Source organism: Thalia democratica, chromosome 8 (genome assembly GCF_965202585.1).
Source record: "Thalia democratica chromosome 8, ktThaDemo2.hap1.1, whole genome shotgun sequence".
NCBI lineage: Eukaryota > Metazoa > Chordata > Thaliacea > Salpida > Salpidae > Thalia > Thalia democratica.
In genome coordinates, this window is record NC_139172.1 from 7,343,493 (window position 1) to 7,370,028 (window position 26,536).

The 26,536-nt window shown below is 24.4% G+C and overlaps 1 protein-coding gene across 1 annotated transcript; it reads right to left on the minus strand.

Annotated features, from left to right (window-relative positions):
• Nucleotides 1-3,748: 3,748 nt before the first annotated feature.
• On the minus strand, nt 3,749-12,854 carry LOC145842028 (branched-chain-amino-acid aminotransferase, cytosolic-like). The gene is made up of 10 exons (XM_082949376.1): nt 12,743-12,854; nt 12,211-12,264; nt 11,155-11,358; nt 10,052-10,162; nt 9,520-9,639; nt 8,585-8,748; nt 6,137-6,279; nt 5,743-5,900; nt 4,611-4,751; nt 3,749-4,364 (listed from the first exon to the last, which is right to left on the minus strand). Exons 1-10 carry the CDS (start codon nt 12,788-12,790, stop codon nt 4,296-4,298), a joined length of 1,212 nt encoding a protein of 403 aa, XP_082805502.1. The 5' UTR covers nt 12,791-12,854; the 3' UTR covers nt 3,749-4,295.
• Between the last annotated feature and the right edge of the window lie 13,682 nt (nt 12,855-26,536).

Sequence of the window (26,536 nt, forward strand, 5' to 3'; positions counted from 1 at the left end):
AGTTAACACTTATAATAATCGATAATAAGACCACAAGCTTTCGGTAGACTAAGACCAAGACTTTGTTCTTGTTGAAACTTTTCAGTCAATCGAAACCAAAAAACCTCCTACCGTCAATCTACAAACAGTTTATAATGTTTACCATGAAGCTGACGTTTGCTAGTGTGATCAGTGATTTCATCTTTGTCTGTTTGTTGTCCAATTTTTGTCCACTATATGCAAGACAACTGGTACGCTTGTTTTAAATACGATCAAAAAAACATCGGCGATTACTCGTCAGTCAGTCCTTAATAAAAAACCTGCAATCGTCAATCTTTAAACACCTGATTTCAAACAACCGAATTTCAGCATGCGACAACACGATTTGCTGGAACTACAAAGAGTTGATTACTTAAATTATAATGTTTTAAAATATTAAAGATTTTTAGCAAAAATAGGTTTTGAAATTATACAACTTTTTTTTTTAATGATTTTTCTAGATATGATTGCTACTTATTGTTTTATTAAATATTATTTCTAGCTTTTGTTACAAAGTTTCTAGTTATCAAAATAAAGCTGTTTTTTTCTTAAACTAATTTGTTAAAATTCCTATAAATGTATTAACATAAAACTTTAAAAATACTAAAATAAAATTGAAAATATGTTTAAAAATATCATTGATTTGTATTAGGGAAGTGGAAAGTTGAACATGTAAAAGCTAATAAGATTTTATGTAAAAAGCTATAAGATATCAAAAAAAAGAAAGTATTGAAAAAGTTTCTGCAAAACTTGTCATCATTTAAATTATTGTTTACTAAACGACAAAAAAGTGCTAAAAGTAAAAGTTTACAACTGTTTTTGTTCAAAGTAATATCTTTTTAATCGTTATATGAAAAAAAAGTAATACAAAATATACCTTACAATCTTCAAAACAACCTGAAAATAATTAATAAATAAAAGATTGTACTGATATACTTTACAAAATTTTCAACTTAATAGTTAATACTCTAAATTATTAAACAATTTTACTAATAATAAAGTTTAAATGATTTTTTTAAATAAAAAAATAGTAGTTTAGCATGTTGTAAATATATGAATATACGTAAACAAAAAACAAAAACTTACATTAAAGGTTACATAAATTAATACTTATAAATCTAAAAGAAGCTTTTTTGTTCCTTTGACATAGATAATTAAATCTAAGTATGTAATTACTGAAAAGGTAATTTAATCCTACTTTTGATGTGTTTAATAATAAATAAAATTCTGTATTATAAAAATATTTATTTATAACTTAGGTATTTCTCATACTTTCAAAATTTTAATATTTTACATATAAACACTTTTTAAAGTTCTAGGCTTTTCTTGGTTTATACATTATTTTTGTTTAAAACTAAACGATTTTTTTAAAGTGTAAAACTCCAAATTTATTTTCCTTAATTCTCAAATTTCAGGTACTTACATGTTTTCAATTAAAATGACCACCTTGTTTTAAAATCGTATGTAATTATTTAGTTTGTCATAAAATTATTTTTTCTTATCATTCTAAAAGCTTTAAGAAAAAGATTTTTCGCAAAAAAAACTCCTGAAAATTGTAGGTTAACTGCTTAAGAAATGAAGAAGAGTTTCTTTAGTATATATTTCAAAGTTCTGAGAAAATAGTTGATAAAAAAAAACACAAAACTGACTATATCAAAAAATTAATTTAAATCTTTATGTGCTTCAAAAAAATCTTAGTTTAGAACATGAGCTTTCAAATAAGAGTCAAAGTTAAGTTATGTAAAAAAAAAGTAAGATCTTCTTATGCCTTAAGGTTTCACACAAATTAAACTTTCTAGATTAGCCAACTAAAACTAAAAAATGATATCTAATAGGTGGTCTAATAAATAATCTAAAAGTTAGTTTTAAGGTTTAAGTATAATTAAATACAAAAAAAAGAATTCAATTAAGCTAATAAATGTGTAACACTTTTATCAATGCGAATATATTTTAAAAAAATTAATACAATATAAAAAAAAAATTATTATTAAAAAATGTTTAAATTGTTGAGTCTTTGGTTTTTTTCTCAAAAGTTTATTATATAGAAAACTAGAGCAATTTGCCAAGTGTTGCTACCCGTTTGTTTAGCTGTGAGTTTGTTCTGACATTATGACTTATATGGTTTATATACTTAACATTTCTTGATTAAACTTCAAAATTTAAAATAAAAAGTGTTTAAGTTTTTTTTTGGAATTTATTAAAAAGTTTATGTTTTTTTTCAATCTAATTCTAACAACCACTTCAAAAATTAAGTTTTGTAAAAAGTAATCTCATTAAGTTTGTTCAAATATTGCTTTAGTTTTTTTTTAGTTTCAGTGCAACATAAATTGAGGTAAATAAATAAAATTTTCAGTTATAATGAGTCAATACATCGTGAGTAAAGCAACTAGTCTCCTGTATTTTTTTATTCTCTCTTTAAATTTAACAAATTATATACTTTCATAGATTGCTAAGGAGTATAGTAAACATACTTGTATGTTAAAACTGGTTGATGGCAGTGCAAATTTAAGTAAAAATTGTAACTAAAAACTACAAAAGCAGAGTCTTTCAATCTTTAATGCTAAAATATATACTTTACTGCAGATTTGCAGAAACGTACTAGGTACATACCATGATCACAGTATACAAATAAATTAAATCATATTTATTTCTCAGTAATAACATTTTTTTAAGCTTGTGACCTTTTGTTTATTATTTTAATCCTGACTTTAAAAAAACAGTAGCAACGATTTCTTTTATTTAACAAAAATGACAAACAAGTTAGATGAAAACTTAATTTTCAAGCTAGTTTTAAATGAGCAGGATCTTTTATTTAATCTTAGTAATTAAATTAACTTGATCTTCTTTTCTAACAATCTCCCTTAAATTAATCCATTCTAAAACTTTTGAGCGATCATAGCAGTTAAATACTTAATACGCTTTGTTCCATTTTTAAAAGCTTTAAAATATACACTTATATTTAAAATATATACATAACTTACAATTCAATACTGCTAATGTTTGTAGAAATTTACGTCTGAAAAGGTTTATTTACAAATTAACACTAGAAAATATAAGTATGAAACTTCTTTCTAAAACCTGTACTGACCAAAAAAAAATTTAATGTATTAAAATCGTAAGTAATTTAACATAAAATATTCATTATCGTGAAATGGTAATATAATTTAAACAAGTAATAAGTTTTAATATTTTATTAGGAAATATTTTACTTACAAAAAGTTCTTGGACTAATTAGCGTTAAAGTTCTTTGAATTTGTTATTTTATTAACAAAAGAACATCTTGGTTATTAAAATGATATTAGAATTTTAAAAGTTTTTGATTAAAAAAAAAAGTTTTTAAAAAGTTCAGTATTCTATTATTTTAACAGTTACATTGACTTGAATTATATTGTTTAACAAATAAGTTTGATAAAAGAAATAAATTTAAGGTCAATAAAGCTTGTTTTGTAAAAACCTACATATCACTATCATATTTTAAAATATTAATTGATATCAAACACATTTATTACTAAAATAAACTTTAATTATGAACTTGGATGCATTAGTCGTATTTTTTTAATGACTTGTTTGTGTAAAAGTTAAGTTCATGTATATTAATAGTGCAAGGTTAACTACAAAAATATGCAATGACTAATAAAAAACTTATTCATACGTACATATTTGTTATTACACTTAACTATTTTTATCTCTAAAAATTTATTCTAATGTAAAATTATAACATAAAAACAAACTCATGAACTATTTTTATTTAAAATGTCAGTAAAACTGATGGTGTAATTTATAAAAACTTATTAAAAAATTGTGCTGAAAAAAAAATTAAATAAACTGTAATTCAAAAAAAAAAACGTGTATCACTAAAACTTTTAGGCAATATGAATAATGTTACTATTTTATGCAATTTAAAAAACTTTTAGTGTAATAAAATGTGTATGTTGAAGATATTTTCAGTACAAAAAAAAGCTTCATATAAAGACTTGTTTTTAGACACAGTTTGAAATTTGTTTCGACAACAACTTGCTTCAGTTTGAGCAGCTACATTAAAGCTTCATAAAAGTGTTAATTTAATTTAAAACAAAGTAAAAACGTACAAGGAATGGTGGCTTAAAATTAGTAAAATTAAAATATCCAAAAGCCTTGATTATGAACTGGAGTTAAAATACAAAATTAGTTTCTTAGAAATTACAGAGCAAGCTTTAATGATGATGTATCCATGATTAAATACCCAAAAAACACCCTTCTATTACAGTGAAATTTTTGTTTTATTTTTTGTTTTTGTTTTAAATCGAAATTCCTTGCTTCTCTGACTTCACAGCTAAATACTGCCAATCATGGTCGATTTCTCCGTACTGTAAAATATTTTAATAATTAGATACGCACTGTATCCAAATAATTTCAACCTACTAAAACTAGTTTAAAAAGTACTTGTGCACTTTGAACAGTCAAGCGCTAAAGTAGGTACTTAAAAAAAAAAGCATAATTGCCATAATTTAGATCTTTTTATTTTTGGCTTATGTAAATTAAGTGCTAATTCACAAAAACGTTTTTAGTGATGGCAAGTGTGAAAAATTACTTTCAATGTACAACAAACAAACCTGAATAGCGGCAAGATGTTTGTAGAGACGGAGGGCCAGACTTTCGTTGGGGGTGGGGATGTAAAGGGACTCGTCCATGTACAAGATTCTCTTGATGGGGCAGACCACACACGCGGTACCAGCTCCGAACATTTCAATCAACTGTAAATTTTAACATACTGATTGGTGTAAATTTACTTTGAAGCAATTAAATATAAAAAACAATGAAAAACCGATTTGTCGAAAAAAAATCATTTAGGCCATAGGGGGATCCACTTTTTCTTTTATAAGTTCATATAACTTTGAAAATTTTTATTCTAACTATCAAACAATGTTAGCCGCTTAACAATATAGTGTAGCATATAAGAAACGAGTTATTTAAGTCAGCGAGTTCAATAGGTATAAAGTAGGCAAAAACTAAAACTACTTCATCTATGTATATTTAATCCATCATTCTTTAACTAATCCTCTTACAATTAGTCCATTACTACTATTTAAACAACTAAATTTAATAGGGCTGCCAAAGCTTTTTTGTAATTTTCTTCCAGGTTTTTAAAAAACAAGTTTTTCAGTTTATTTTTAATCTAGATTAAACTTAAGTTTAAAAAGAAACAGTGTTAAATAAAATACTTTAAATAACAACATTAAAAACATACTGTATAGGTACTTTAAATAAGTTTTAAATCAAAAAAAAAGTTTAATACAATTTTTTTTTCGTGATAGATTTTTTGCATATTATTGAAATTTCAGTACTTTAAATATAAAAATACTTAAAAATTACAGGTTTTTTAGTGACTTTTGTTCAATATTTCTTAAATTCAAGGTTTTTTGGCAACTCTAACTATTTCATAAAATTTCTTTTTAACTTTTGTAATTTAAAGTTTTCCAATTTTTCATCTTTTTAACTATTAAAAGAATATTTCAGGAAAATTGAAGTATTTTAGTGAATTCTTAAATTTATGAGAAAAATGACATTCTAAAAATTCTTCTTATTCAATTTAGAAACTTTATATAAATTTACGAAACTATAAATTTATAGTATTCCATCAAAACTTTACTTAAAGTTTATACTAAATCTTTCACGAACCAATGCTAATTTTAACAAAAACTGCCTTTCTTCCTATATGGCTTATTTACTAATAGTTCAACTAACTCTGTCCTCATTGATGGCTTTGGTGAGGTCGGCCATGGTGAGCGTCTTCTCGGTAACTTTGAAGTCTCCCCATTCCCGGCTCACTTCCAATATTGACTGGCGAGTTATACCCGGCAGCACTATTCCTTCGCCCAGTGGCATCGTTGCCAGTTCCTTCTCTGTTGTATATATATTATTTTGATTACCTTAATTTCTTGACAACTTTTATAATTTTTCTCAAGCGGCCAGAAATCAAAATAAATAATTTGAAAAAAAAACGTACCAAAAGTTTCTATTATTAACGATAATCATAACAAACTCAAAAGATATATTCACAACTATTCAGAATTTGAATTTTTGCGTAACAACAACTAATAACGGAAAATACAATAATTAATTGAATCGGTAGACAAACCTCCGTTTTCGTTGTACCAGTGAACAAACACGTTCATGGTTCCAACCTCGGTGATCTGGTGGTCCTGCCCGTACAACCACAATACTTGCTCGCAACCCAACTTCGCCGCCTCCTGCTGAATGCGGATCGTCGGCCCGTAGTTGCTGGTAAGAAATTTATATTTTTATAGTTATAATATATTTATATTTATTTTTTGCAAGAATATTTTTTTGATTGTTACAAACAGGTTGAATTATTTATTTTGATAAAAATGGAGTTTTAGGCCTTGTTGATTTAAATTAAACTTTAATATCTAAAAGTTTGACAATGAGATAATATGTTTGATATACAAATAAGTACTGAAATAAATAAATTACAAATAATTAAGTAATAGGTTATCATGCATTATCATATATTTGAAGTACTTTAAAAAACAAATAATTATTCTCGAATAAAAATAGGTTAAATTACAAGAATATGACAAATTGAAAACTAACCAGACACTTACAAATACTTAATGACGCAGTAAAAATCGTGATAGTAGCTATTCACTAAGTTATTTTAATTTACTAAACACTTTTATTCAAAAATGTACACTTTCGAGTTTAATTTTACTTATTTGCACACTTTATATATATAAAAAAATATGGATTTCTTTGGTTTCTATTTATACAAGATAAATTGTTCCATACAACTAACCAAAAAAATAGTGTTTTTTACTATAGATATTATTTGTGGTTACAAACTTGTGTATGTTTTTAAAATAACTTTGGAAAAGTTATTTGGTATTAAATATTAAATAACTACATAAAGTAACTTATATTTATTAAAAATTATTTGTATGATATAAAATACTTATTACCAATGTTAAAGCTGAAAAATTGAAAGAAATCTAGTTTTTTATAATGTTCCGAACAAAATATAAACAATTTTTTTCTAATTACAATAAAATATGAGTACAAAAAAATATAAGTATTTCCTACTTATTAAACTTTTACCAAATTTATAAGAACTAATTTTTTTTTTGTTTTATTGTTAAGAAATAAAAAAATCAAAAGCCGGTAAATTTTAAAACTAGTCATAAAAAATTAAGAGCAAACAACAAATGACGATTAAGTTGGAAAATGACCAAATGACCAAGAACTTCAACTTGCACAGATTGTACTTGTGATATTATTAAACTATTCACGCGCGTTGCAACATTGCGTCAGCGCTGCTCAGTAACATTTTGCGAAACTTTCCATTCCACATTCGAGCGGCAACTTTTTGTTTTTTTGCAGCGCAGCAGCAGAAATTTTCAACTTGAATTTTTTTCAATGAATTACTATTACTGACGCTGCGCATTACGCTTATTATATTTTATTTTTATTATTATCTTATTATTATTACTCTTATCTTATTTTAGTTACTTATACTTGTGATGTCTTCAAACGTAATTTTTACATAAATCATGTTAAGAAACTTTTTAAAGAATATATAACTTATTATGTTATTTTTGGTACATTCAAACAGTTTAAAATAAAAATGACTAATACAAAACGTAATGTCTAAAATTGTAATTTGTTTTGTACATGTTATTTTTATCTTAAAATATCTAAAGTTTTTCTAAAACTAAAAAATGAGTTTAGTAACATCCTTTATAATTATTTCAAAGATTTTTGTAAAGGTATTTAAATTTTTAACTACTTAATAGTTGATTTTATTTATAAACAAAAAAAATTGGTTTAAAATTAAAACAAACTGTAAGAATTATATTAATTATTTATTCCTAAAAAACATATATAAACTATTTTTATGCTTAATAAACTTTTAATCAAATTTCTTACTTCATACCAAAATTCAAAACAATAAAAATATCTGTTTTTTTTTGAAAATAAACGTTCAAAACTTTAGAATATATTTATTTAGTTATATTCTAAAACTATGCTGAAGCAATAACTTTAAATTACCCTTTTTTTAAATTCAAAATTATTTTACTTAGGTTGTAATATATTTCAAATATACATTTTTCAAAACCCTGTTTTTAAACTCAAGTTTTAAACAGAGTACTCCTTATGTTGTACTCTTTATTTTATTAAATAGTTTGTATATGCCATATGATTTCATTAAATTATATGTTTTATGTATATTTGTTTTATATATGTATAAAAATATATATAACAAATGATATATGTAGAGATTTTGTAAAAACATACTAAAATTAGTTTTCCGTAAAACTGTAAAATTACCGATTTAAAGTAGAACAATTAATGTACAATTCATTTTATTCAAAATATAACGAAATTTAGGTCTGAATACCAAGGTAGTATCTTATCACTGTTTAAAAAAAAATAATAATAGTGTCATGAAGTAATACTATGTAATATACACTATTAGACAGTAATAAACATGAGCAAAATTAAACTGTTTCTAAAAACAACTTATTGCACAAAAAAATTACCAACTTGTAGTGAAACAACATTTACTCACCTTCCGAGCTTGTAAGCGCCGAACCCCCCTTTAGCGGCTCGCACAAACTTCGGGTCGGCCATCAGCGACACTGCTTCGAACGTTCCGGTTGCAAAATACGAGCCCACCGGGCACAATATGCAGTAGAGGAGGGCAGAGGTGGACCGGTCCACACCCAGTGTCGGCTGTTCATTAAAAAACTTATTATTTGTTTATAATACCAGTTAACTGTAGCAGGGAAAACAATCTTGAAAAAAAAAATTAGTAATGGAAAAACTTCTTGAGTCTTATTTTTTGAAAAAGTTTAAAAAAAAAGACTGGTAAAGGCCAAAAAATATATTAAAAAACAAACTTGTATTTTTAATACTATAAATAGTAATAACAAAAATACACAAGTAACACCTTTTGGATTAAAAAGCATAAATGGTAAAGTTGTATGCAATTTTAAGTCATAAAACAAGGCTAAAATTTAGAAAAAATTAAATAAAATCAAGCTTGATTATTTAAACTTATCTAAAAAAAAATTTAAAGTAACTGAGTTTTTTTAGGTATTAAGTTCAAATTCTAAATAATGACAAATAAATATATGAACATTTTTTGTATAAATTGGAATAAATTGAGTAATTTTATTGACCATTATTTCTATAATTTCAATAAATCTTATGTACCTTCTTTCTTTAACTTATCTTAACTTTTATGTGTTTCACTTAATAAGATAAAAAGCTTTAAAGCAAAAAGATTTATTATATTTTTTTGTGATTCGATTCTTACTAGTTATGTTATCACTGATTTGGGAAAATAATAAGTTGTGTTTAAAGTTTCATGTATAAGTACAAAATTATTTGATCAATCATAATACTTTTCTTTTAGTATACTAAGGCATAAATTTAAAAAACAAAAATATTTTTCACAAACATCAACTAAGCACTTTACTTTTGTTAACAAATAAAACTAACATCAGTTCCAATGAACGTGGGTCTCATGTAAAGAGATGAGTTTTTCGAGTAAGGCACCCAGTCCTGGTCCACTCTCACCAACTCTGCTATGCACTTCAAAAACTCGTCCCCGTCAAATTGCTGAAATGTTAAAAATATTTTTCTTGTGTTTACGATAATTATACAGAAAAATATATAAAGTGCAGTGTCTTTAAAATTCAAAGTATATATTTTACAACTCTAGGTTAACATACAATGTTTTTATAGCTTAATTCGTAATTCAAAGTAAGTTATTGCAATATTTTGAAAACATTGATTTATTTTAGATGTCATGTTGCTTATTTTTAAAAACAAACACCAAAGTCTTTTTCAATAAACTCAAAAAATTACCAAAATAGATCTTATGAACTTATATTAAAACTTTACTTTTGAATAATTGATAAAACCTGGCTATCACAACAAAGTTTTAATGGTTAAGTTAGAAATTAATACAGCATGGTAAATATGAATAGATTTCCTTAATAAAATTTATTTTCATTAGAGTTTTACTTACAGGCAAACAAGCTTTATGAGAGGATCTGAGCATCCTGTCCATATTCAGTTGGGGTCTGAAGAAAGATATTTCGTTTTTTGGTGTTCTGTAAGCCTTCATGCCCTCAAAAAGCTGAAATAGAATTTTATTTTAACAATTTCAACCACATTTTGAAAACATACACTGTGTAAGTGATTGGTAAAAACTGTAGTACAGTATTCTTCCTGTTGAGTACGCATTTTTGGGCAGTATTCAAACTGCAAAACTCAAGTGTAAAATTATTGTATATAAAAAAGCTTATTATCTAGTTCATAGGGGTATGGTTAGTTGTTTACTAGTTAGTCTTTTTTGCTTATCTTACTTTATATAGTAATTATAACTGTTACGTATTATACTTTATACCATACTTTATAAACTAAACATGCACCCGAACAACTTTAAAGTTTTAAGATTTAAAAAATTAAAGAGTGAAATAATTTTCTTAATGTAGGTACAACAACTAAATAAAAATACTATTTGTTTAACAAACCATTTTCTCAATAAATACACAAGAAATTGCTTTAAAGATTTTTAGTCAACCTTCGTTAAACAAAAAATAATTTAATGAAAAAAAAAACTAAAATGAAGACTTAGTCTAGTTAAAATCATGTTTTTTATTAAATAACATTTAACTTTTACAAAACAAACTTATGCCTTATATTTTTAGATTGTTGTATAATAAAAACCTAGAAGATGATAGACAGCATTTTAAAAGTCTGATAAAATTGATAATGAAAAAAACTGTATTTCAAAAGTTTACATTTTACAAAACTAATAATATCAAATTTATTTTGTGAAAATTTGTAACAAATATATGTAGATTTAAGATTTTATTTAAATTTTTTATGTATGTTATTTTAACAACATAGAAAAAAAATCTGACCACTCCCCAAAACATTAGATAAACTTATTTCAACATTGAAAAACAATAACTTGTGAAAACAATACTAACAAACCACAGCATAAAAAGACGTGATAGAATTTTAAATGTCATTTAAAACAATGATAAACAATTTTATAAATTCAGCAGCTAAAATTACTTGAAATGTTCTAGTGAATAATAGAAGTTTACAACATATTCTTACTTCAGTAGCGTAATGGAAGACGGTGGTGGCAGGGTGCAAGCTGATGTTCTTCAGGGGATGGATGACCGGATTGGCCCAACCATTGTCTTTGTCCCACTTGACGCTCAGCATGTGGTCCGTAAATGTTTTACCAAATTGGCACTTGTCCGGGTCTTCTGGTTTTGGCTTCAGCTTCTTGCACAAGTTGTATTCCAGATCCTCAGCCTGTTTTGATTGAACGAGTTTATTTATAGTTTAAATGAAGTTGTATTTGTTTTATTTCATAAAAGTTCAAAATTGTATTACAAGTTTTAAATAAAGTGGGAAACACATTTGATCTCAACCGTAAAAACTAAAAAAACATTTAGTACAAAAATTTTGTACATACAAATAATTCTTTATATCAAACATAACAAAGGTAGGAAGGTATACTTACTTAAATTTAAAATAATTATAATTAAAGTATCTTGTAAAAGTTAGTCATATTATTCAGTTAAATAAACAATATGATAGTAAAGACGCATGTTATAAAAACTTTTAAATAAAAAACATTTGATAGATATTAATGTTTAATAACAGAGTATTCTTTAGTAGCCTATTAGGCCTACATATTTCTTTCAGTATATACAATGTGCATTTGTTATTGTGTATAAAATTGTTTTAAGAAAGAAAGAAAAATGTGAACACTCACAACTATGGTCAATGGATTGGTGTGGAAAAAAACCTTTTGGTCATCGAGCCTCACACCATATATTTTGTAAATAACTTTGATAAGTGTTTGTTAAAACTTTTATAAAATTTATCTCTAAGATGAATTTTGTTTTTCTTTAAGCTAAATAAAGAAATTAATTCTAAAAAAATAAAGCTTTTGAAGTCAAGCTTTGGAATAGTACTTACGTTAATATAATAAAAAAGCTACTTAAACAATATTATTAAGGTTTGATTTATATAATAACACTAAGATTATTTAAAAAGTCATTAGGGCCTAAATTCTCTATAACTGTAATAAACAAAAAATACATTAGTAGACTTTATTAACAAGTTCTTTAGATTTTAGTAGAATATAGCAGTACTTACTCTGAAAGTTTCTTTGTGTGCTGAAATAGATGACAGTGTTAAAGTTCTTCTACCCTGTAATTTAGATAAATTGAGGTATTACTTATATTTAGATTATTTATGAAATAATTAAAGATAATAAAGAGTAACTTTATGCATAAATCAAAAAATTCATTTAATGTTTTACTACTCAAGTATTATATTAAACTTTTTTTTCATGAAGCATGAACAGCCTAGCTAAACTTAAAATTTTAAATAAATTATAAGTAAATAGATTTTTTTAAAGTTTATATTATGAATTGAGCACAAAAATTTTATAAACGGAATGTGAAATTTTAACTTTAGCTAAAAGTAAATTGAAATTAAAAATAATAACAAACTGTGATTATATTTTTAATGTTGAAAACTTAAGTGGTTTTTTCATATATTGAATGACAGTTTAGTCATGTTATATTAAAAATAGTTTTTATACTTACAGTAACAATGTTACTTAAAAACTTTCTTTAAAAAAATAAATCATTTAACTAAGATTAAAAGTAATAGTTAAACTTACAATTATAAAAGGCAACATTTTTCCAATTGAGACTTCAAGTTTTCCCATGATTGTGACAGATATTAATTAGTGTAATTATTTTAATTACTAAATTTAAATTAAATTACTCAATTTAAAAAAGTATTAAATACTCTAGCATTGTTATGACAACATTACATGTTTAATATAAATAACAATTCTTTTATTTATGTATGTAAACTTTTAATACAAACTTTCTTCAGCTATCCGAAACCAAAATAAATTTATGATCTATTAACAACTTATTAATTATTATAATTAGTTATTTATTAACTAAATAGTATTTTAGAAAAAGGATTATTAGCAAGTTGCAATACAATAAATGGGCTTTCAGCATTCTCTATTAAAACTTCATATACACTAGCTCTGATAACTAGAGTTATTATTATTATTCTTTTATTTACTAAATAGAATGTTTGTTTTTTTTGTATTACTCTAACTACGTTTTTACATCCTCATAAAAGTTTTTACTTTAATTTTAGCACTCTTAAAGTTTGGGGAACTGCATAAAAAAGAACAATAATAAAGCATTAGAAAATTAAGCTATTTATATTTTGATTTTAATTAAACTACTTTTCTATTAGATATATTTAAATCATTAGCTTAATGATTTTTGTAAATATGTAATTATGTAAAATTCTATATGTCTTAAACTTGGTTTCAAACTTGCATTCAACTCAGAGTTTTCAAAGCCCATTAGGACTTATAAAAGGTAGAATACTTTACCAACTATAAAAAAATTTAAAAATCTTATTAACTCAATTAATTAGAATTAGCTGTCCATATGTTTTAATGTTGTTTGTAAGCTAAGTAATGAATGGAAATTTACAGAATTTTTACCAAATTCATTGCATTAGCATTTATTTTAAATATCAAACTTAATTCGAAACTTGGTATTCAAACTATAATTATATACTGTAAGGACCGGAAATGGAAAGTATACGAATACATGATAGTAGTGAATAAGTTAAATTTTTAAATAAAGATAGAAATATTGAAGTCAACAGTATTAACTTTAATTTGTTAAATATTGTAGAAAAAATCATCGTTTGATGTGATTAAGGTATTTTTTTAAAGTTAAAAGTGTCTTACGATTTCTGTTCAATTGAACATAAAAGTTGCAGTAAAAAAAAGTTTAAGTTTGTTTAAATAAAATAAGTAAAATAATAGTGGTTTACAATTCTTACTAAACGAACAAAAGAAATTTTTCTATTGTATACTTAAAAAAAAATACTATTAAGTTTATTTAATTAAATAGAAGTTGTTTATCAACTGCCAAAAGTTGTAACAAGCAAAAATTTATTAAAAAAATAAGTACCAGCTGAATAAAAATTTTAACAAACTATAAAAAAAACTTTAAGTTAATTGCCCGGGCAGTAAAAATACCATCTGCTTATAAAACTAATGACTTTTTTACATGGTTCAGATTTAAAAAAGCGCTTTCACATTGATAAATGAGAAAATATAATTATTTTTATAACTACTTTAGGTAAAATAACATAAAAAACTTCTTTTTTCAGTTTAGATTTGTCCTACATTAAAGTTTAGATTTGTCCTACATCAACAACAATTATTTTTTAAGTGCATCAATAAAATTGACGTAAGGAATATTAACTAAAACGTATTTAGAAATAAAACATTTTAAACTGCAGCATTAAAAGCTAAATCATAAGTTTTTTTTTAATTTTTAAAGTTAAGTTTTTATCTAAAATAAAATTTAAGTAGATCTTTTTAACAATGACTTGAACAAAATAAAGTTATAAAAGGCTTTTACATTAAAAAAAGACGAACTTTACAATGCTGTTAAAATAAAAACACTGTTCAGATTTTGATTTGAAAAAATACTAAACCTAAGTTTAAAAGGATACAATGCTACTATAAAAACTGTAAAATAAAGATTTGTGACTACAAATTTACTTTTAACTTAAAAATGTGCCGATTTTTTCTCTTTATTAAAAAACGAGAGAAGGAGGTGTTTCAAAAGAAGGCGTTTCACGTGTGCTTCGTTTTGATTGGCTGAAAAGTGGCGAGAACTTGCGTTTGGCACAGAATAACCTTTCGTGTCTGATGTTTTTCAAGAAAAGACTTTAAAGTTTTTATTCAACGATTTATAGTTATTAAATAGATTTTGTTGTTAAACTTGTAACCCTTATAAAGTTGAAGTTACAAAGATTTAAAAAATATTTTATAGTTTTACAATCTTTTTTTAAAGACGCTTTAAAAAAGTTCAAAAAACTGAGCTTACTCGGTATAACAAACTAAAACATGTTTTTAAAAAGTTTAAATAGAAAACCTTTTATGAACTTAATTATAACAATATTGGTTTAATGCTTATTTTCAGTTCTTAGCATATCACATAAATACAAAAAACAGTTTTAGTTTGTTTTATTAAATAAGAACATATGTTTCATATTTGTAACAAGTGTTTTATAGGTTTTTTTTGTGTACAAGCATGTGTAATACGTAAGCTTTTAAAAAATTCAAAACAGTATTCGTTTTTTATAAATTCTCGCTTTTAGCAGTTATATTATGTATTTTATATTTTATAATAAAAAAAGGGACCTTGTTTTATAATTACTGAACTTACTTTTACTTTTGTCTAAAACTTTTTATAGTAGTTCCTAATTTATGTGATACTAAGTGTACTTATTTCTATTTATCTTACTCCGTACATTTTTGTAAATAAAGTAATGTCACCAAAATGTATCAAAAGTTCAAACTAGTTATAACACTTTAAAACCTTCTAAATAGTTTTAATTAAACTTGTTATTAGAACTCATTTAGTGCGCAAATGGAACGTTTATCTAAACAATTCTAATTATAAAGTTTTTTAATCATTTATCAAAACTTCAGTTTGAAGTTGAAAAATATATTTTATAAAGTTATTAAAGCTTTGGTTACAATAACTTTTTACTTTATGTAAGTATTGAAAAATTTATATTTTTCATCTTTTAAAAAGGTTACAGACAAAAATACACGCCATAAAAGAATTTTCTACAATAGAATTAATAAAATTACTGAAATTAACTACTTGCATTGTTATTTGTGTTTCCAAAATAAATTAATGATGTTTCTATCTATCATCAACAATCATCATATTTATTAAAGTTTTTAATTATTTCACTATTCGAAGGAAAATTTAAAATGATTGGTATTGTTTTCCCAATTTTTTTTGCGAGATAAAACGAATACTATCAGTAGATTTTTATAGATTAACCAAAATGTATTTTAGAAAATAGTAAAAAATATTTTTCACGTCAACTTTTCTTTGTAGGATTAGTATTATTTCTACGATTTATAACAACCTGTACTAAAAACTATCGTTCATCTCAAAAGAGTTTTAAACAATCAATAAGTTTTTACAGTAAATGAAAAACATACAAAATGCTTTACTTCGTGGTTAGTTTTACTTTTTAATTATCATAAAGTTTATTTGATTATAATTATTTTTGCATTAATTCATTTTTTTAAATAAATTGTAAATTCAGATCATTTGTTAATACATTTTAATACAGTGACTAATAATTTCATAATAAATATAAATACTTATTTACTTTCATTTTTTCTACTCCGACGACATCAAGTGATTAAAATGTAAACATAAATATAGAGTGACTTAGTTAAATTAACAGTAATTAAAATAAGCTTCAATGAAGACTAAATAACAAAATCAAAAGAGATTAATAAAAAAAAATAGTGAGTTGGAAACGCTAACTTAATAATATATTATTATTTAAATTGCTTCCTTTTTTTCTAAAAGTAAAGTTAAATTATTACTCATTATATTCAGATTTATCTTAATTACAAATTTTTCAAAATCAAACTCATTTCAAAAAATATATATACCGTAGCCTCAAGTAGATAAAATAATAATATTTTTTGAACTAAACAAAAAAAGTTAATTGTACAAAGAACATTTTTACTTATAGAATTCTATTATAACTACCATTTTGAAACTACCAAGTATTCCTTTACAAGTTTTTTAAAATTAAATGATAAAGCTACTTAAAGTTTGTTGCTTCTAAGGTGATAATATATTGCTCTTTCTAACAAAGTCATTTTGTGTAAACAATATTACTCAAGCATTAAGTATATAAAACCTCTAAAAGTGTAACTTATTATCATCAAGTAGAAATTATTCTCATATAAAAATACTTCAGATAAAAAAATCATGATACATGTTTTAAAAATCTACTTTTAAGAGAAACTTTACTATCTTAATTACAAATTTATTAACCTTTTGAATTATTATAAAAAGAGATTTACAAAAACTTACAATGATCATTCATTTGAAAATATTTAATGACTTAACGTCGAAAAACCATAAATTATTAAAAAGAGTACTGTTAAAAGTTTTTTCAGATAAACTACGGCTAAGTTTTTAAATTGATATAAAAGCTTATAATAAAAATACTCATTTAACAAAAACCATAAGAACGTGTAACAGTACATTTATATTTAGCTAAAAATGTTAGTTAACGAGTCATACATTTTATTATCATTAAGTTAGTTTTATTTATATTGTCTATGTTCACAAATACTAAACATTTACTTCAAACTAAAAAGTACCACTTTAACTTTTACGGAGATTAAAAACAACTTTATTCATTATAACACCAGTAACTTCTCAGTTAATTAAAATGCTTATGATTTACCTCACAATCTTTCAATCTTTAAAGTAAATTTTAAAAATATATAAATTTTATGTTGTTATTTTATTATTGACTACTTTATTATTGAAAATGTTTGAAGATATGCTGTGTTAAGTTATATAAATTTTATAAACATTTTTTAAACACTTTTATGTGCTTTATTTTATATTTTTGTTTTGTACTGAATAGGTCATATTAGCTTTAGCTATGTTATGATTTCTCTCAGCATAATTTTAAATATTTCTATAAAAATTTACTTGTCATAATGATAAAAATTGTGCAATAAAATAAAATTTTAAATTATGTTATTAGATACTTTTTAAAGGTTTAAAAATCTTTACTTCTTAAACAGTTAAAATAAGTTTATAACCTCATGTGTTAGTAGTTTAACATTTTAGGTATTATTCGTGGAATTTGAGCATTAAAGTTGTAACTGTAATATAAATTAACAGTCAATAGCAAAAGTTATTAAAAAGTCCTGATCGAACTGCACAAAAGTACTTAAACAGGGAACGGGTAAAATATGCACGAAAATTTTTTGTACGAAGACAATTTTGCACGAAAGTAAAAAATATATAAAGTAAAAGACAGACTGATCTTTAAGCATACTAGCCTTTTTCTAAGCAAAATTCTCAAATTCTTTTTTATAAATTTAAGTCTCAAAGTAATCACACACTTTCAAAGTCGTAATACAGTTTTTTTATTAAAATTTTTAATATTTGTTTAATTTATTTGTTTTTACTCTTAATTTTTTTTTTTGAAATTAACTGACTCATTTCGAAATTAAACCAATTAGAAAACAATTTTGTGTAAAATAGTTTATAACTAAATTTTCTTTTTTCTTTATATTGCAAACTCATATAGTTTTCTGTGATTGTTCTCTCTAGATACAAAAGTTTGAGTCAATATTTTTTGATGTTTGACAAGATTTTTAAAAATAGCCAACTTATTTTCTACCACAGAATTTTTTTATTGACTTGTGAGCTTCATTTAGAATAGTAATACTTCTTGATAACTAGTAGCAATTTTCAGCAAAGTTGAGATGAGATGTTTTAAATTAGGACGGGTTAAATATATACGAAAGCATTTTTGCACGAATACATTTCTGCACCAACACATGTTTGCATGATGAGTCAATTTTGTACGAGAGCAAAAAAAAAAACCAATAAGGACAAGTTTTATGGGTAATAGTGATATTACAAAAAATGTTATATAATAAACAAAAAAATAAGTCAAATAAGTATGATAGTAAAAAAATAATTAATTAAAAAAAAATTCAACCCGAGCAAAAGTTATCCTTCGTGCAAGAGTTTCTTCCTGTAGTTATTTTTCCATTTTTATCTAATTATTTTTTATCACTTATAATTTTACTCTAGCTTATTTGTTGTATTTTTCATTTCAAATTCACTGTTTTAGTTTGTATTTGTTAAGCATTTTTATCTTATTCGCATTAAAAAAAATTGTATAAGTAAAGACTTAATCAGATTTCTACTCTTTTCTTCTCTTTACCTATTCACTCTTAACTGTACACCAGTTTTTGGACAACTAGAATGCACCTTTAACAAAAATGTAACTATCGTCACCATAATTTAAATAAAACAACTTTTACTCCAACTAGATTATAATAACCTTTGTTCCAATAAAAGAGAACTTGTTACAATTTAATGAGTCTACTTTTCAACTTTTTTTACAAATAAAACTATTTAAAGTAATTTCATCCATTATTCTATGATAAGTTTAGACGAACTATTTAAACTGCTTCGCGCAGTACAAAATACATACCTGTTAAATAAACATCGATGTTAGAAAGCAAAAATATTCGAATGCTTTTAAGAAAGTTGTGTAAAAACGTTGCGGTAATCTAGTCGTTACGTCATCACGACTTTTTCGCGCAAAACTTTTAAAAAGTTTATTAAATTGTTTTAACTTTATTTGTTCTCAATTATTTTACAAAACAATTTCGTACTTTTTTAACTCAATATATCAATTGCACCAAGGGGCCCTCAAAGCATCATTTTGCGGTCCGCGATATACTTTTCAGAAAAAAAAACCCTTTCTAAAATAAATAAAAAAGTTTAGTTTTAGTAATAGAACTTACAGTAAAGCTCCATTTTTAACTATTATTAATTTTCTATTATTTCATATCTTTTTAATTTTTTTAAAGTAACTGCAGCTTGAAAAAAAAAAATTTTTCTATGAAGTGCGGCCCGCAAAAAACTTTTGGTAAAAAAATTAGCCTGCAAATTATAAAACTCTTTTCACCCTTATTTAACACTTAAATAATGAATTCTATAAACACTTATTAGACAAAACATATTTCCTATAACTTGGTAAGAATTTTACGAGCAGTATAATTAAACTAAAATAAAAATAGATTACCAATGTACTTTAAGGTAGTAATTCTTAAAATGTACAAGAAAAAAAAAACTTTTAAGTAACAAAACTAACACAAACATGCGCATTATGTTATAAAACCGCTTTGATTTATCTTATTTAAAAACGTGAAGTCATCTTTGTGTGTAGTAAATTTACTCAAAAAACATTATATTATATGTTATTCTAAAACTTATACTTTTTATTACAACAAAGTCTTAAAAAAACTTATATGAGAATTAATAAAAAAGTTATTGCTATACTTAAAACAATATTCAAACTTTCCATCTACAATGTAGAACATTATGCAGTTTTAGTTAAACTAAAAAATGAACATCGAGTATTTATTCGTAAATGTTAATTTTCTCGTTACAATTTTTTTTAGTACAAAACGCTAATTACGGTTCCTACAAAATCTTTGAACGTAGTACTTATTTTTATAATAGAAAATCTTTGAACATTTTAGTAAAAAAAATTAAACATTATAAGTCGAAAAACCTAGGAAAATTCACTTTTTATATAAATTAAAACTTATTATATATACTTTAGATTTAAACACATGTTTTAGTTTCTTTATACTTAGTTATAATTTTAGGAATATAAAATTATTTGATATAATGCTCACATAATAACTTTTATAAAGTATATGGTAAAACTTTAACAAACTATTTGACATCGTTGAAATTTCAAACATTATAGTGTTATTATCAGCGAAATAAAGTAAATAAAATTTAATAAAAATGTCGTATTTTATAAATGAATGGCTATATATTCTATGTATGTATAATTTTTTACTCAAATTCAATACATTAAAAACTTCATTAAAATTAATTTTAATTAACTGTAAAATCTTGTTTTTGCTTACAGTTTTCATTAAAAAAGGGCAAAAAAAGCTGAGTTAAAAAAAGTCATCTAATAACACTTTTTTTAATGCAAATTTCTTAAAGTCCAAAAAATGTTTTTAATGCGTTACCACACTGATAAAACATTTTTCTACTTATTATACTTTTCATATTAACAAAGTTAAGTTGGCGATTTAAACGTTACAGCTATTACATCTATTTTTGTTCGAAGTATACTAGATAAGTTAAATTGTTTGAGTACTTTTAATGAGTTTATTTTATTTTAATATTTTTATCACTTTTTTTACCAATGAACTGAGAGAAATACTAAATCATGTAAAACTTAAGAAGAATTAATTTAAGTAGTATAAAAAACTTTTAAAAAATCAGTAATTTTTAATTAAAAAAATTGTTTAAAGTTAGTTATAAAATATTAACTTAATCTAAATTGACTACCTTTTTTTTCTATACATATAGTTTTCTTCCTTAGCCTTCCCTTACAGATTTTTTATTCACTTTTTTTTAGTTTTGTATAAATGGTACATGCTTTACAAGGTAAAGATATACTTTTTAAAAATCATCCTTTCAGTAGTACCTTTTTATATAAATATTTATCTATTTAAAAATGTTTTTTTATGTATTAAGTTATCGCTTTAGATTTAGTTTTTTTTTATAGCTTTTTTTTTATTACTATCTATTTTAAATAAGTTAAAATAAGTTGATAGTAGAATCTAAATTCTTAAACATACTTTTTAAAAGAACTTAAAAATTCTTTATTAATTAATTTTTTTTTTTAATCATTTGAAAAGTTAAATTATTTTCTAAAACTGTTGATAAACTTTGAAAATAAAATCAATTCAGGTTGAAACCTTAACTTTTAACGTAGAGTTCAATATATATTCTATGTGTGTATAATGTTAGATACTATTGTAAATAAATTCTTTTTTATTTTTTTGGATATTTTTTTAGAAAAATATTTAATTTTGTAAAGCTTAATAGTCTCATTTTTCATAGAGTTTTTCGTTTTAGAGTTTAAGTTTTGACAGTAAACTTTTTTTTTCCTTTTCATTTTTTTATTTTTAGCTCATTATAATTTATATTAAACTGGGTATGCAACTCGATGACCGAGAGGTCTTTTTGCGTATCGAGGTCCTTGAACCAAAAAATTTTGAGAAATTATTTTCTTTCTTCAAAAATCCACTATTTGGAATCCAATATTGCACAATAAACATAAAACAACAAATAAACACACTAGAAATTTAAAGTGTTTTTTAAGTAATAAAGTTCTAAAGTTTTTTTTTTATCACAAAAGATATCGTTTTATATAAAAATCTTCTTACCAAATATTTTAAACAGCCCAAATAAAGGGAAGTATCTTGCAGCTAACGTTACAATTTATTTTGATATTCTTCGTGAGTTTTTTTTTAGTGAGGCAGCTTGCAACAATAAGCTTGTTGGGTAAATAATAAAAATGAGTGTTTTTACCACTCTGGTTTCTTAACTTTGAAAATAACATTTTGGAACATTTATTCAGTTATTTAAAGCGTTAAATCTTAAAATAAAGTTATTCGTCTGTAACTATTTTTTTAATTTACGTTAGATGTATAACGCTTTAGCTGTTAACAATCTAACTCTAAGTTTGTATTTTATTTAAACAGAAAGGAGTTTATAAGAAAGTCAAAGCTTTTTGCATAGATTTATTAACTTTTTTTCTGTTAAGATTTTAAACTGGCGTTCTCTTTGTAATCAGATATGCTGTGTTTTAAACACCAACTTAAAACTTTAAAGTACTACTGTTGTACACTAAATCTTATAGTTGCATAAAATTTTACAGATTCTAAAATCAAAATTAATAACAGTCGTTTAGTTATTAAATTTCCTAGGTTATTTTTTTGTTTAATGTCGTTGTACTGAATTAAGTGTAAAAAAATTAATAAAATTCCGCCTTTAGTCTATTAAAATAGCTTTGAGTCTCTTAATGCGCAAAGGTCGGATGTTTTAATAGTTTTTCGTAAATTCTCAAAGGTTAAATCGTATTAGCAGAAGGACAGATGACAGTTATAGAGATATAGAAACTTTAACTAAAAGAGAAAAGCTTTATTAGAACAGTGGTCTTCAAGTTAACAAAAAATATTCGACCAGTAAACTGCTTAAAAAAATAAACTTTGCACCTAAACTGTAATTTAGTGAGCTTCTAGTGATAGAAACACGTAAACACTTTTAATTAAACTCCTACTTTTTAATCCTACTGCAATTTATGCGCTTAAAACTAACCTAAAAAACTTTCTTTTTACATGAAAACTTCCGATGCTCTTATCATCAAAAATTTTAAACATTTTTCCTTTGTCTTTTTCATATCAACTATAGCCAATAAAAAAATTCAGGAGGACAGGCAGCTAGAATCATAACTAGATAATCAACTGCTATAGTTGCAAGAAGTTTTTACTAAAGAACTTAAAGTGTTTAAACCCAGAAGTCTGAGTATTTGTCACGGAAGTAGTTTTCTTTAGTTATAACTTAACTTAATCAAAAGGTCATTAATAGCTTTATCCAGTTTGTAATCTTCATCATTCTTAACGATAACTTTATGTTTAACTTTCAGGAAAATACATAAAAGAAGAAAAAAGGTCAAAATTATAAGATACAAACTACTTTAATTTACCTTCTAGCTCATGTTTTCTGGCTAATCGTTTCCCAATTGTATGGTTTTAAAAGTTTGTAAAGACTTAAAAAGTTTAAAAAAATCTAATGTTTTTGGCGAAGTTTATTAATTTTCATTTCATAGGTTTGTAATTATTAATAGTAAAAACAATCTCTACTTTTTTCTGCAATGAAACATTTAACTTATTAAGTTTAATGAAAGTACTAGACAAGCAGCTAACTCTAACAATTCATTTTAAAACTCTGAACAAGTTTGCACTTTGACTCTACTTTAGTAAAAATCAGCTTGAAAACCGTTAAAAAAGTGTTGTGCACTCCAAAATAACTTTAGTGAACACCGTAAAGACCCATGTATATAGAGAAGGGGTGGGCAACGTACGGCCCGGATCCGGCCCCCGGAGTCAAAATGACCGGCCCCCAAACCTTTTTTTAATTTAAATGGAATCCGGCCCGCGAGTGGATGATCCGGTCCGCTCGGCAAATAAAATTTATATGAAATCCTAAAAGCAAATATAAATATTACAAATTTTGTACAAAACCTTTTTTAAATTATTTTCACAAAATAAACTGTAAGACTTAAACGTGAAAAAGTTTTTTAAAATGACTTTTAATTTTTGTAGTAATAAAAACACTGTTTTGTTGTAGTACCTTGTTTTGTTTCAAGTCAGTTGAATTAATTCTTTCTCAAGTTATCAAAAAAAATTGTTCGCTGAACTAACTTTGATGATCTTGCCTATCATAATGATTTTCATAAAAAATTACATATAAAAAATTGATGTTATTCCCAGATGTGTAGTGAGTTGTTCTTATAAATGTTAAGAAAAGTAGTTTTAATAGCATTGACACCTACTATGAGTAAAACTGATCAACTTAACATTTTAGTAGAATATTCCAAGTTGAAACTACAGTTTGCACTCTTTTCTGCTATTGATATTTTAATCAAGGAATTTTTGATTAAATAAATGGTTAAGTTTAATGTTGACCAACTGATGAAATATTTCAAAACAATATCTCATTAACTTTAAATATTATTTGTTTAGGAAGTTTATTTAGTATGTTTGTAATAACAGTATACAATCTAACAAAATTTTGAATTAATCTTTATAAGTTTTTTTAAAATGAAAGATAGTAGTTTAATATTGTAATGTTAGTTAAGTTATGAATAACATTATTAATGTAGCCTCGAGCCAAGGATTACCAAAATTAGAATATTTCGAATAGTTAAAAAATTTTAATGTTTTTGTTTGAAATCTTAGGCTCGAGTATCTTTTTGTGAGTAAATTATTGTTTTTTTAAAACTAACTAGTATTAATTCGGTCCAGAGTTGAAATAAATATAGAATTATGATTACCTAATAAAGATTAGCTTAAAATTTTATACTTGAGAACCTTGGTAATTAATAAATTGATTCAAAATTTTAAAACACCAGATCAATTAGCATCCAGCCGGATCCAAGTCTTTTGAAATTAGTTCTATTAGGGTACGAAACCTTATCTAAAATTAGTATTTAACCGGACCCGGATAACATTATGAATAAAGATCCAGATCTAAAAAAGGTCCAACTGAATCCGGTAGATCACTTACTCGAAATGATCCGACCCGCTGAGGACTAATTTTTTTTGGATATGGCCCGTCAATTATTTACGTTGCCCACCCCTATATTAGAGTAATAACTTTAAAATAAATAAAAAAATTTGTAAAAAATTGAATAGATTGTTTGTTGAAAAAGTTGATTTTTGACTAGTTTTTTAATTACTTAGTTGTTAACATTAAGACAAAAAATAATTTTTTCAAGCTGTGGCGACTACAGATGTGATGTCTGTTATATGAAACTCTGTGCGAAGAACCTTAAGTTGCTTCAATATGTGGTACTGTGAAATATTTTTCTGAAAAATCACCTTGAAAAATTTAAGTTGAAGCTTATAAAATGGAAAAATAAATTAAAATAACCATTTTGACTCGGGTGCACCACTATTCAATTCTTAAAAAAGATCATTTTAAAGTTGGGTTTCCCAAAGATTTTTTCAAAAGGCACTCTTCAAAGAAATTTAAAAGCTGTGGCCCCCACCAACAAGATTTATCAAAAAACTAGCTATAAAATTTTCTACAACTTTTTTATTTATTTATCATCAACTCAAGAATATCTAATGTAAATTTCAAACTATGGACTTGTGGTTTTCCCTTTTACGGCTTGTAGCCTCCTTCATTTCCAAAAATGTTTTCATAATATCTAGGATAAGTTTCAAAACTAACATTAAAAATGCCTTAAATATTTTTATCTTTTGCTGTTCATCATCAACTCCAGAATATCTCGTGTAAATTTCAAATTATGATCTCATAGCCCCTTTAATGCTCATAGCCCCTAAGGGTGCCATTTGGCCCACTTTGGGAAACCCTGTTTTAAAGAGATACACCTAATTTTTTCATAGTTTATTTTGTTGGAGCTTTGACTTTACATTAGTTTTTATAAAAATAAAACGAGGCAAAATAACTAGAATTAGTGCTAAAAATAAATATAAGAGACAAATTAATTAACACGATATAAAAATTTATACATTATCATTACATAGTAAGATAAATTACAAGACTAATAACAAAATTTTGGTAAACAATCATTTATAAAGATTGAAATAATATTTAGACAAAATTCTTATTGGTACGTAACACCTGTTTTAGTTAATCGTTTGTTTAAAATTGCAGTATAACGTTTTATAAAAATCTAATGGTTTATAAGTGTCATGTCTTATTGTAAAAATAAACGCTCAAGTTCGTCAAAATATAAAGATATATGTGAAGGCAGCTCAAAAAAATGATTAAAAGCTATTTAGGTTGCATTAAATTTGTATATTTTTTAATTGTAGAATATCAACAAAATATTTTTTCTAATTGTTTAAAAGTATTCTTATTAAATATTGTCTTTTTAATTTGTTTAAACTAATTATACCTAGTTAACTTTAAAATAAAGTCAAAAAGTTTAAGAAACTTAATGGAATCAAAATAAAACCTGATCAAAATTTTATTTTTATTGAAACAACTCAGAAAAGAGCCATCTCAACTTGACAAACAGGAATAATAAAACATAATTGTTTACTTTTACTGTCAGTTTTTTCAGTATATGCACGCATCACAGTGGGACAAAATCAAGCGACCATATAACGTTTCAGATGTTATACATAGCTGTACTTAGTGTATTTGAAATTCTTTTTACGAAAAGGTTCAGTTTTTTCAATATGTTTTAAGCATATACG

Coding starts and splice junctions, on each gene's coding strand:
- LOC145842028 (XM_082949376.1), bottom strand. CDS start 12,790: ATGGGAAAACTTGAAGTCTCAATTGGAAAAATGTTGCCTTTTATAATT. Junction 4,752..5,742: donor AAGCCATCAATGAGGACAGA/GTTAGTTGAACT, acceptor TAAAATTTACAG/TTGATTGAAATGTTCGGAGC. Junction 4,365..4,610: donor AACATCTTGCCGCTATTCAG/GTTTGTTTGTTG, acceptor AATATTTTACAG/TACGGAGAAATCGACCATGA.